Genomic DNA, 14,094 nt, shown 5'->3' on the forward strand with positions numbered 1-14,094 from the left:
CACTATTATGATGGACAATTATAATATTAGTTGTTTCTAAAAAAATTCGGAATTTTCAAATTTGTTAAAATTTTAACTCATTATTGTTAAAATGTAATTAATAGTAGCAGCTGCTTCCAATTTCATATTTTAAATACATTTCACTGCAGTATCAGAAAAATTAAATATAATTATTAGAATAATGTTAATATGAATTCAATACTTTAGAATTATTATTTTCTCATCTATATTTTATGTAATGAAAATTAAAATAACTTCTTTTATTTATTATTATTTTTAAATTTCCAAAACTAAAATCGCAAATGCGCTATCTTTTGGAGAACTGAATAACTAATTTTTTCCGACGGAATAGGTCAGATTTGGCAATGTAAACAGATTTCCAGGTGAACATTTTCTCTACAGTCTTCATCATCAAGATCAACTATTTGTTCAAATAAACTGAAAAAATTCTTAGAGATAGATTCCATTTCACACGTATAGCAGTAGCAGAGTTTGTGTATACCTGTATTAATAAAAAAAACTTAACTATGGTAAGTAATTTTAGCATTTACTTTGGTTTGGTTAATGGGAAATTTTTGCGCACTGTTGTGGTAATATTATACCTTTTCAAACTACTGAAATAGGTCGACATTTCTGGATACTTTTTTATTTGCGTAATTACTAAATGAAATATTTGCCATTTACGTTAGTCGTAACATTTGTTCTTCTAGTAGCATTTTATACGCATGTATTTCGTTAAATCTCTGATTTACGTAATTTGAAATATCTGTTCCTTAACTGCTCCCAATTCCATTAGATTTTCTAACATTTTTTTTTTTTTTTTAACATTTCATTTACGATTCTTATTGACTAGTTTTGCTATTACTGTTTATTTGAAATAATTGTTATTATCTATATTTCTCACTTGCAATTGAGATTTTCTTGTGAAATTTTTACTAAAATGATACAAATCTGTAAAACTTTCTAAATAAGCATATTCTGTATGTAGTCGAAGTAGTTATTATTATACTTAATATATGTTGTATTAAATTCATTTATAGTAGAGTGATTTAAATTATGTTTTAAAGCTTAAATTTTAATAGTTTATCCCTTCTCTCATCTTTATTTTTATGGAGAGCAAAACTGCTGATAAGTTTAATTTTTTTTTTTAAATTTCTGGATAAAATATTTATAGTGACAAAAAAAAATTATCTCTGTATTTTATAAGTTGTATGAATATTGACTTATACAATAATTCTTAAAGGACAGCTGGTGTTTATGAGTGAAAATCCCACTGTGTGTCTAAAACATGTATTATGTTATGAGATGTTTCCCTTGTTTTTTGTTGTATATTCATAGCGAAACAGTTTATTTCAAATTTTTATTCAAGATTTAATATTTTATTTATATCAAAATAAATTTCGAATTGATCATCAAATATTTTTCATTCATTTTCAAATAGTTAACCCATTCCATGCGTTAACTCATAAAATCAAATGTTTGCAATTTTTTTTTTTTTCACTGTCAAAATTATATGTATCAAAAAATGCTCTAAAAACAATGATTATTTGAGTATAAAGGAGGAATTAATTTTTTTGTGATCTACTAAATTTTTATTATGTTCTCTTCTAATTTTTTTAAATTTTAGACTCCTGTTTTATGCTTTAATGATTTTGAATCATTTAGGTATTTTCTGAACTCATTTAGCCCTTTAAATTATATGTAGTATTGATGTTTTTACCAAGCAACAATAATATTTAGCTTATTTTTATTTATTTAAATGTTATTGTGTATCTTTATTAATGTAATTTAATTTTCAGGCATAAAAAAAAATCCAAATATTATTTTATATGAAATATTTAATTTTATTAATTTAATTCTTTTTTACTGTTATTTCTAATTTAATTATATATATTTTAGTATATTTTTCTGGAGATAAAATTATTGCATGAACATTTGATAAATAGTCTGTGAAAGAATTTAAACTTAATTGGAATTTTTCTTATCTGTATTTTGTCTCTAAAAAAGAGTGGCATGAAATTATTTAATATTTTAATCCTATAATACATCATGTAGTTTCTGATAATTGTGTAAATTTTTAATGGGAAAGAATTGGTATTTTTTTTTTATTATTAACATTTAATTTCTTGTTATTGTGTTTGGCATATGGTTTACATTTATTGATTTTCTGCATGTTTTATATATTTTTTTAATATCTTATATAAAAATTAATTTAATTTTTAATATCTAATAATAAGTCTATATTTTGTCACTAAAAAAAAGTATTCAAAATATATTTTATTGTAGGGTAATATTAGTTCAAATTTGATGTATCTTATCTTCCTATATGTAAAGTGATGTTGATATTAAAACCTTCCTGCTGTTAAGTAAGAATTCTTGTACTTAAGTCCTTTTTATTAAATACTGAAGCTACATTACGATAAAAAAAAAAAAAAAAAAAAAAAACTTCTGGTTGCCATTTTCCATTATATATTTTTATTAGATTTAGTTATTTATTAAAAAGTTTTATGAACATTCTACATTCCACAAAAATGACATTAAGTGAAGTGAAGAACAGAATTTATTATCTTCGGAGTAAAAATGATTGTTTAAGTTTAAAGGCCACTCTATTGTCTTTTTATTTGCATTTGTTACTAAGATTGCCTTGTCTTTCTTTTTTCTTAAATGAAATGTAGTTAAATAATATTTTTAATTTGTTCTTGCATTGTATTCTATGTGGCCTTCTATAAAGGAAAACATAGAAACCCTAGTGATAATTTTTTTAACTATTTGATTTTTTTAATTTAACTAAGTTTATATGAATAACCTTGGTTAATTATAACTTTCCATATGAAATAAATTAATAAATTGAAATTTATCAATTATTTAAGTCGGCTATAAAATGCTGAAGGCCCATTCCATGGATTTTGAAACCAAGGGGCAAATTTTTTTTTAATCTATTATCATGGTTATAACACATAATTTTAATGAAAAATATCTGATTTTGCTTGTTGTTGACTTGATTTTTGTGTAAAAATATTAGATCTCATCAAAAATTGCATTTTTTAAAACCTTGGCTGAGAATTTGTAAATGGCCTGTTTCATTATTATATTTTTTAAAGGTTTCTATAATTATTTCACCTTTCATAAGGTGCCTATAGAATTTTAATTTTCAATTGTTAATATGTTTTTAGTAATACTATATCAAAAAATTACAAATTAATGTCTATTTTGGCTTTGTTTTAACAATCAAAGCTAATGAAGATTGTGGAGTGTCACATACATGACCATTAAAACTTTTTTTTTATTTTTTGCATCATTAAATTAATAGAAAGTTCTAAATTTTTATTTTCTAAATATAATCATACTATTTGATGAAACTGCATTTAAAAATTTAAAAAATATTATAATTAATTTATAATTTTCAATGGTCAGGTATGTGACTTCAAGCAGTTATGTATGTGACATTGAATTATAAAATCCAAAGCAGTTATTTTAAATTCATCTCACCAGATGGCAGTACATTCCTTTACTTCTCCAGCTATAACCTAATGTTTGTTTTTAAGCAAAGGTTCACAGCACACTGTGTTTGAAGTATGCTGCAAGTCAGATTTTGCTATCTTTAAGCATCTTAGTCTTATTTTGCTATTTTAAGCTTAAAATATGGATGATGAACAAAGAATAAAAAATGCTACTAAACAAAAGAGATATTATGAGAAAAAAAGAAATGATCCTGATTTTAAAGAGAAAGAAAAGCTAAGGCAGAAAAAAATAAGAGATTTAAAAGCAGCAACTATGACAAAAAAGGAGAAAAAGAAACAAAAGCAAGCAGCTAGAGAAAGGCAGAGGAAATGCAGAGCAGCCAAAAAGATAAGTAATTCTACAAAAATTTCAAGTTTGAATTCTTCTATTGCGACTACCCCAGAATGTTCTCCTTATACAGTTCCCCAGACACTTGGCAAAGCAGTTAAAAAAACTTTGAAAGCCTTACCAACCTCACCTCGAAAACGAATGGCTGTAGTCAGCAATTTAGTGGAAAAGGTAGGTTTAAAACTGCAAAAGGAAAGAGAGTCCAATATCAGTGATAATAATCAAAACAAAGAACTTGTGGCAGACTTCTTGTGCCGAGCAGACATAGTCTACACTGCTCCAGGAATGCATGATGAAATGATAATTTGGGAAAATGGCATTAAAAAACGTGTTCGTAAACATTTTCTTACAATGTATATGAAAGAAGCACATGCTTTGTTTAAGGAAGAAAATCCAAGCATTAATATTGGATATTCAAAATTTTGCAGTTTAAGACCTAAAAATGTTCTTCTTCTTAAAGACACACCTAGTGATCAGTGTAAATGCAAGAGTCATGAGAATTTCATTCTTTTGTTAAAAGGATTAAATATTGATTATAACAATGATTTTTGGAAAGAAGTGCTGTGCAATTCAGACTTGGAATCAAAGTGTTGGGAAACAAAATGTGATAAATGTAATGCTGGAAAATTGCTTTTAGATTTTATTGGCAAAAAAGGATTAAATAATGCTTCTAATGTACAATGGCACCAATGGGTTAAGTCAGAAAATAAGCGCTTCTATAAAGAAACCAATGAAGGTTGCATAGCTGAATTAACTGATAATGTTTTAGAAAATTTTCAAAGTTTTAAGCAGCATGTAAAAATTAAACGAATCCAAGCTGCTGCCTTTCAATCTGATATAAAGCAAAGCAATACTGTTGTATTGCAAGTAGATTTTGCTATGAGTTATTCATGTGAGTGGCAAAGTGAAATACAGTCTGCACTATGGAGCCGGGAAAACGTAACTTTGTTTACAGCTGCATTATTTGAAAAGAATTATAAAACACAGAGTTATCTTATTGTAAGTGATACTAAAGATAAATCTAAGCTATCTGTGTCTGCTTTCATTTTGAAGCTTTTGGAAATTATTAAATTTCAGGCAAATAAACCAAAATTAATAATTTGGAGCGATGGACCATCCAGCGAGTTTAAAAACAAATTTATTTGTTACTTCCTCTTTATTTTATTCAAAACACAAAAGCATTTTTCTAGTTTCGAATGGAAATATTCAGCAACTTCCCATGGAAAGGGAGTTGTTGATGGGATAGGAGGTACTGCAAAGTCCCGAGTCTATGCGGAAGTAAAGGCAAGAAGAGCTATAGTACAGAATGCAGTTGATTTTGCTACAGTTGCTGCAAAAGTAGTACAAAATATCACTGTCATTCCTATGCTGCAAAAGGATATAGATAAAACTCAAATTGATTGGAATTTAGCTAAGGATGTTCCAGGAATTAAAAAAGCCCACATAATTAAATGTTTGGATGAACACATTTGTTTATTTACAAGTCAGCAAAATTTGGATACAACTGTGCAAGAGCTATGCTTTTGTAAAAATACAGAACAGTGTTTGAAAAGAACTCCATTACTTGCACAAAATCACACTTCTGCATATATTTCACTTGGCAAGTTTTTACTTGTAAAAGTGTTTGGAAAAAAGTCCTGGAAGCCTTATGTAGCACAGGTGTCTGCATTAGATAACACCGAAATCAATGTTATTTTCCTAAAGCAGGTATCCGTATGCAACTTCATTTATCAAGAGAATGATATAGGAGTTATTCAGCGGGATGACATAATTAGAGTATTGCCAACACCTATAATTAACGGTCGCAATACTGTAATATTTCAAAATGCAGTTATGTGAAATTGAACGATGTCACATACATGACTACTTGTCACATACATGACCTGTAAAGTTACATTTTTTTTTTAATTGAAAAATTAAAGAAATATTTAATGCATTTATTAGTTTGTCTTCATTAAACCTTTTTCTTATGGGAAACTTTTTTTAAGCACGTTTCATGCATATAATTCACTGATTTTTTTAAAGAAAGTTGGTGTTATCAAATCACAGTTCCAATTTTTGTCACATACGTGACTATCTAAAAAAAATTTTAAAAGGTCTCTCAAAATTTAAATACAAATATATTTTTCATTACCATTTATTAAAACTCTTTTTTAATTGTCTAACAAAATTAAATTTTTGACTTTCACTACATTTGTACATAAATTTATCAGATATTTATGCATATCTTTTAGTCCGATTGTCACATACATTACCGTGGAATGGGCCTGAATTTGTTTGCTCTTTTTTTTATTTTACTTCAAAATATAAAACGTAACTTCTTGTTAAAATATCTTAATGAAAGTATTTTTTTAAAAATTATTTATTAAATTATTTATTAAGGTTATTTTGCTGAAACAGTTTCATGTAAATAGGTTGGACTTATGAAGTGATAAAAGCAACATTCGTATACAGCCTTATGTGTATGATTTCTCAGGCATTTAAAAAAAAAAATATCAGAAGTAAAATATATTGAAATTTATATTAGATTTGGGCTGAAGCTTTTATGGCAATAATCTGGTCAGAGTGTTTTTTTTTAGGTGTTATTAAATAGAATTCTATTTTTTTTTTTAAGAAATAGTTAATAAGGGGGGGTTAAAATTCAATTCTTAGCTAATAACTTATGGGAGAAAAGTAAGGGATCCAAAGTTTTAATTAAATTTATGGAAAGAGAGCAATGGAATGTTTGTGAATGAATTTAAACTTTTCATTTAACGAAGACAGTATTTATTTCAGTTATTTTAAAAGTTTTATCTATTGCAAAAATGATATATTAACTTAATCTTTATTGAAATTTAAAAATAAAAAAAAAACCTTGATTGTGTGAAATAAGTTACTTAATAGTTATTTATTAGTGAATATGTTTTGAGAGGTTAGATTTTATTCCTTAATTTCTTTTTAATTGCAAAGTATCAGAGCATTATATTCAAAGTGTAATGTTATAGTTTGGATAGCATATGAACTAAAGGTAAATGGAATTTTTGTTTTTAACTCTGAAACTCTCATCCAAGTACCACATTTCTTTGCTTTGCTTTGAGAATGATAAAAATAATGATTATATATACATACTAATAAAAGATGAGTGTTTTTGAGCATTGTATGACAACTTGATGCGAGAATGAAAACACAAAAGGTCGTAAAATTTTGGACAAACACAGTTTGTATTGCATCAGTTGAATAAATATAGAAACTGTTAGAAGTTGGAAAAGGCAACAATTACTGCTTTTTCAAGGAAGGTGAAAAAGTCTAATTGAGTTTTTTTTTAATTATATGATTTTTTATTAAAATTAATATTGCTGGTGATGTCTAAATAAAATTTTATTGTTCTTAGCTCTCAGTGCAAGTTTGAATTAAAAATTTCTTTCATTTTGAAAGAATTCATTGTAAACACATCAAAATATGCTGAGGAAAAAAATCCTTTTTGTGAAAATTAGCATTTTTTTTACAGAAGACATAGGGATATATACAGTTGTCAATAACAAATTTTATTTCCTTTCTTTAATTTTAAAATTTTTAAAACATTTTATTTGATGTAATTGAAATTGTGAAAACTATTGTTTATCAACAATAGATCGGTAGAAACTGATATTTAAAAAAATCTACATACAGTTATGTACTTTTTCAAGTTAATTTGGATATTTTAGGTAGTTATTATAAAATTATAATAACCAAATAATGTATAAATCAAAACCAGTCATATGTGTAAAGTTATAGTCATATGGAAGAATGTGTAAAAATTGCATATTTTGACTATAAAATATTTCATTGAATAGAATAGAATTTTATTCATTTCCTAATAGTTGTACTTGCATGTATGCAGTAGGCAGAATAGCCTTAAACTAGAAAAAATTTTTATTTTGTATTTAAAAACAATTTCTTTTTTAATAAGTCTGAATAATTTAGACATATTGTTTCTCTTTTAGGGAAATGAAACATCGCTTCCGATGGAAATGTGCTCCACTTGTAAGTGTTTTTTTAACTTTTAGGTGAATGTGAGGAAATATAATTGAATAAATCATCCAGTTTCAATGCATTAAAGAAGATGTTTCCTAATAATAGTTTGAAAGAAGGTTGTTTTGCAATATCATGTGAATATAAAATTTAGAAAATGCCTTTTGATTTCGAAACTTTTTCAATAGGTTTTTTTTTTTTTTCTAAGAAATGTTACTTTGAAATGAATAATAATGCAAATTTTCTATTCCTTTACAACAAATTGTAAATAATAATATATCATTTAGGAAAAACTGAAAATCAATAGAATTCACTCATACTTGAATTTTTAATGAGTGTTCGTAATTTTAAGTTATTGCCCTTTCACTTCATATGTTTGTCCAAAGTCGTATCTTATAAGCCGTCAGAGTAACTTTTCTGAAAAAAATATTTACACTGGTATTTAAAAATTGAAGCGGAAGTACATATTATGTTAATTTTTGAATACAAAATTAAATTGTGGATGATCAAAAGAAGTTGAAATAATGGGGAAATAAATTTTGCTTATTCATTGATGAAAATGGAAATGTTTTAAGCTATATGATAGGTTTTAAAATTATATAAGATATAAATGGTGAAAAAAGCAGTATGGAACAAAATACATCAAATATGTACTTTGCTCTTGAGTTGCTTTTCTCCAGTCGATATAGCAAATGATTTAAATCAAAGAATGCATGTAGATGATTTTACCCATGGAAATACTGTAAGTAAATTAGAAGAATGCTGCTCACATAACCCAGTGACCATCCAGTACCTGAATCTCTCTAAAATGATGATGCTTGAAAGTACATACAACAATGTTCTACATTCCAATCATTATTGGTGAAACTCATTGGCGCGACTTCCTATGTACCTGCTGGTAGAAGAATTAAAGGCGATGCTCTGGAATTCAAAATTGCCTAATGCATTACTGCACAGTTGAAGAAAATTTATTAAAATTCAAGCAATTATTTGATGTTTTGATAAACTTGTGTACAATCGACCACCCCACCACCACTAAATGCAGCTGTATCAACAGTGTTTTAATATACTGTCAGGATTTCAGGAAATAATGATTGTTATGTAAAAATTATAGCCAGCATAAATTATCAGAAAGAATACAAATGAGTATGAATGCCTGAATGTCATTCTGCATGCAGAGATTAGAAAACCATACTAGTTTATTTCCCTATAAAGTAGTCAGATGTGTTTCTTTGAGTATTTTTAACTGAAAAAAAAGAAATGCAAGTGGTGTTTTGAAAGCATCATATTGATTCATCCATAATAAGTACTGTACACAGATGAAAGCAGATTTTGTTTATTGTCCTCTTCAATTTTGATAACTCTTTTAATCCAGAATTGCCTTTCTCTTTCCAGTATTTTGGAAATTGACCATTTTAGATGTAGTATACATAGTTAGGAAGTGTAATGTTGGATTGGTTTGCATAGTTTTGTCTTAGAAAAAGACACTACGTAAATACAAACTTATCTCCAGAATACTATTCCGTTGCCTCATGTATTCTTTTTTTTTTTTTTTTTTTGTGAAATAATTGGAATTTTTTTTTATTTATTTTATTGATAATGCTCAATGGCATTTGGTCACCAGTATTGGTACTCTTCTTGACATTAAGGAGATATATTTAATGGATTGATCCACATACTTCACTTTAATTCCATAAAACACATATAAAATATGTATGTAATATTATGGACATCATTGTATTAACTGATGTTTATTCTAGTTCTGTGGCATAAAACCAAAGATGAAGAAACTAAGAATTAGGAAATATAGGATTAAAGTAAAGAAAAGAAATCATGTAATTTATGCAACATATCATACAACATTTGAAATGTGACTTTTAGGATGAACAAATATGTTCCTTTTTAACTTCGGAAAAATTAACTCGAAATCTATACTGCTGCTAAAACTGCTACTTTATATTTGAAATAATTTATTAAATTTAAATAATTGGGAATTTTTGATTGCAGTTGATCCTGATGAGATCAAAAGGTTGGGGAAAAGGTTTCGCAAGCTGGATTTGGATAATTCTGGATCTCTTAGTGTAGATGAATTTATGTCTCTTCCTGAATTGCAGCAAAATCCTTTAGTTCAACGTGTGATAGATATATTTGATACAGATGGTAATGGAGAGGTTGATTTCAAAGGTAATTTTTTCTTTATTCAGAATATGAAGAATGCTGATTTGCTTGTTAATTTTCTTTTTGTTTTAACTATAACTAAAGAAATATGAAATACTTCAAAAGTTCATTTGATCATATCTATGTTACAATAATTGTATTCCTTTGTTAAACGTAATTCTTTATTTTGTGTATTAATGTGTTTTAGTAGTTTAAATCTGAACAGTAAATCAAGTCCTTAAATTTAAAATAATTAAGTAATTATTAAAAATTATAATCTAAATTAAATTTAGTTTTAATAAGCTTGTCCATAATTTCTATAATCTAGTTGAAATCTATAAGCTCTGCATCTTTTTCTCATAACTGTAATTGAAAGGAAAATTACCAAGATAGTTTTCTGTTTCTTTACATTCTTTTCTTTGATTTCCAGAGTTTATTCAAGGAGTATCTCAGTTTAGTGTTAAAGGAGACAAAGAATCTAAACTCAGATGTAAGTCTTTTGTTTGATGTCCCATCTTCATTAGTCATGTGTGTTGTAGAAATTTACATTTCTTTATGTCGAATTTTTCAGTTGCCTTTCGTATTTATGATATGGATAATGATGGATACATATCAAATAGTGAACTGTTCCAAGTTCTGAAAATGATGGTTGGGAGTAATTTGAAAGATGTTCAGCTTCAGCAAATAGTAGATAAAACTATTTTGTTTGCTGATAAAGATGAAGATGGAAAAATCTCATTCCAGGAGTTCTGTGCTGTAAGATCCTTAATATTTGTTTAAGAATACTTTGGTGATTTTAAAATTAAATATTGTCAGATAGAGTAGTTTTGTTATTTGCATATATCTAAATTTTGAACCTTTTTCTGGTAGAGAGGGTGATTTTTCTGTCTTATTTATTTAAATTACGCCCCCCCCCCAGTCCTAACAATTCAAATTGCTATAATTTTTAAGGAAGGTTGTAATAAATGAAATTAAAACTAATTTTTAAAAAATCATTATTTATATCATGGATTTTGAGAGAACTAGAATTATATTTCTTGTATAGTTCACTTATGTAATGTTTTTCATGTAGGTCTAAAATTTATTGAGTCCATCAGATTTGAGCATGTAGCAGTTAAGTCTAAACCTGACCTAAAAATTCTGGAATTAATTCTGAGTTTAAATAATAAAAATCATAAAAAAATGAAGTTGCATTTAATTTGAATAATTCATTCTAATTTGACAATTATTAAACACTGATATATTATTGTGAGTGGTAATTAATTTAAGAATCGGTTAATTGCTTGAATATTTTAATATTTTGTTTTATCAAATAATTAGATGCCTATGGAGATTAGTTGGTCTGCCAAGTTTAATGGTTACTAAAAATTTCAGTTACATATTTTATATTTCTGTATCTTAATGTCTTGTGCAGCAAAATATTTTTTTAGTTTCAAATATTGATAGACATATAACTCTTATTATTTTAGAAACCTTACACTATTCTATTTATTTTGCTATAAATCTCCTTTTTTTTTTTTTTTTTTTTCTTTGTATTATACACCCAGTTACATGTGATGTTTCATTTTTAGAAATTTTATGTTCCATATAATATTCAATATTGTCTGTGCTTATTGGTATGAAGTTGTGCAAATCTTTATTAATATTAATGTTTATTTTATTTATTTAAGATGGTTGGCAATACTGACATTCACAAGAAGATGGTTGTCGATGTCTGAAGTAACTACATGTGCTATTGCCTCTTCATCAAAACTATTATACATCTCTCCTCATTTGTAGATAGTGTATGTACAGTTGATTTTATTGCTGCCTTGGTCTATGCACTGAACTGTGTATGTAGATATTAGTTTTATATAAACCTCGTAACAGAAAACAAAATTATACTGGCACATAAGATTTTGGGGTAATATCCGTATTTTTGTGGTTTGAATTATATGTTATGTACATAAAATTATTTAAATTCAAGAAAAAAATTAAAGAATCTATTTATTAGAGGATAAATTTATCTGTATATAGAGTGAAAAACTATACAAATCACTTTCAGTACATTATTTTATAGAAATAAAATTCTAGTCTGTTTTGCAGTTAAGACTTTAATTAGGTTTTGACAAAATTTAATCAAAATATCCTTTTTTTTTTTTTTTTTTCATTTTTCCAATTAGTGCAATCAAATAGTGCAAAAATTTGAATGATATCAAATTATTTTCTGTTAAATTGTGTATTTTTATTTATTCTTTTAAATAATGTATTATTATGGATGTTTAAATTAACTAATGTATTATTATGGATGTTTAAATTAACTAATGTATTATTATGGATGTGTTTAAATTAACTAAGTTTTTAGATCCTAATAAAGAATAATAATAATACTTTGGGGGGAAAATAAGTCTGAGATTTGGAAGTACAACTTGTTTCAGTGCATACTGTGTAATATTGGCCTTTCCCTCTGGCTTCTCAATCAAATCTCGTTACACACATAGCTTATAAAAATCATTTGGGTTGTTAGATTTTTAAGAATTTTGAGCGTGACAAATAATGTTTTTTTTTTAATTTATTTATTTTTCAGTTTGTTTGGAGTGATTTTTTTTCTAAATTTTATTGATTTATATCTTCCACTATAGCTCAATCTGTAAACTTCCTCTGAAAGATATTTCATATAACCATTTTTACCTTCTGTATGAAATATTTAAGAGCAAAGTTCTCTTCTCTCTCACCAACAGTAATTTTTGCTGTGAATAATATTGCCTTTAGAAGCTACACGATAACGAGTTGCATGGAAATATTGCTTTGGAAGCTAACTGAAAAACAGTTTATCATCTATTTAGAGTGTTATTGTCTTGTGCTGTTTGAATCATGTTGAGTTTTTGAATGTAATGCTTTGCACTTTTAACATTTGAATGTATCTGGAGCGTGTTTTGGATAATTAATTCCATGTATTATTATTTTAATTGTTTTTCAGTGTTTGATCTCATGAGTAATTGTTTCCACATTTTGTGCGAAATATATTTTTTCCCGTAACTTTTTCTTTTTCATTTTATGCTTCTTTGATTTATTATTATTTTTTTTAATGTTTTGTTTTGTTAAATCTGATTAATATTGGTTTCACTAATTGTGCAAAGGCAATGGAAATTATTATTCTTTAATCAATTTATTATTTACTGTGATAAATTGTTGTGCAACTTTTCTTAAAAGGAATGTTATAATTGTGCTATATTAACATTATTAAATATTTATGAATTACAATAATTGTTTGAAATTAATTATTGAAAAATTGAAATTATTAGATTCTAATGAATATTGAAATTTAGTTACAAATGATGACAGTGCTGAATCAGTATTTTGCCTTTACACAATCAAAATTTTATTTAGAATTGCTTCTACTGCTTTCAGGCTTTTGTTTTTTGTTTTGCAGTTATTCAATGTGTATGTGTGACATAATTTTTTTTAATAACCACAGGAATTTATTTTCCGGAGTGTGAACTCCTTTTGAATGTTAGTAAAATTCAGGAAGCACGATAAAAGATTTCGGTGTAGTCACTATCTTTTTATACATATACTATAGGCACTCTAAGTAGTAAATTTAAAATTAAAAGCATTTTATTTCAATCTTTAATTAGCAATGAAATACATTTATCTCTGTATACACAATAAGATTATTTGTAAATAAAGTTCTATATGAAACAAAGTTTGTATTGAGTATTTATTTCAAATCTCTAGATTTATTTTGGAAATTTTATTGGTGTTAAAGGATGCATACATTAATAGAAGATAATACATCAAATCTTAAAATAAAGCCTGTTCTGAAAAATTTTTAAGGGTCTTTAGTTAAGGATATCAGTGATGAATGCTGATTAAAATTTAAGGAGGAAATTAAAAAAATATATATTTTTATTAGTGCACTAAAAATTGGATTTATATATTGGTTTTTAATTTATTATTCATTGTTAATATTCTCAAATTCTTTATCGGTTAGATCATTTGTAGAAAATAAAATTTTAACTGGTAGCTAAACTCTGTGATATTTAAACTAAACTTATTTTTTAACTAAACTTTATTAACTGGCAATATTTTTATTCAAAATATTAAAATATTTGCATT

General features: G+C 26.1%; 1 protein-coding gene across 1 annotated transcript; it reads left to right on the forward strand.

Annotated features, from left to right (window-relative positions):
- Positions 1-351: 351 nt before the first annotated feature.
- On the forward strand, positions 352-13,681 carry LOC129988129 (calcineurin subunit B type 2). The gene is made up of 6 exons (XM_056096270.1): positions 352-530; positions 7,812-7,851; positions 9,847-10,023; positions 10,427-10,486; positions 10,568-10,752; positions 11,667-13,681. Exons 1-6 carry the CDS (start codon positions 528-530, stop codon positions 11,712-11,714), a joined length of 513 nt encoding a protein of 170 aa, XP_055952245.1. The 5' UTR covers positions 352-527; the 3' UTR covers positions 11,715-13,681.
- Positions 13,682-14,094: the final 413 nt, after the last annotated feature.

This window comes from Argiope bruennichi, chromosome 10, assembly GCF_947563725.1.
Source record: "Argiope bruennichi chromosome 10, qqArgBrue1.1, whole genome shotgun sequence".
Classification (NCBI taxonomy): domain Eukaryota; kingdom Metazoa; phylum Arthropoda; class Arachnida; order Araneae; family Araneidae; genus Argiope; species Argiope bruennichi.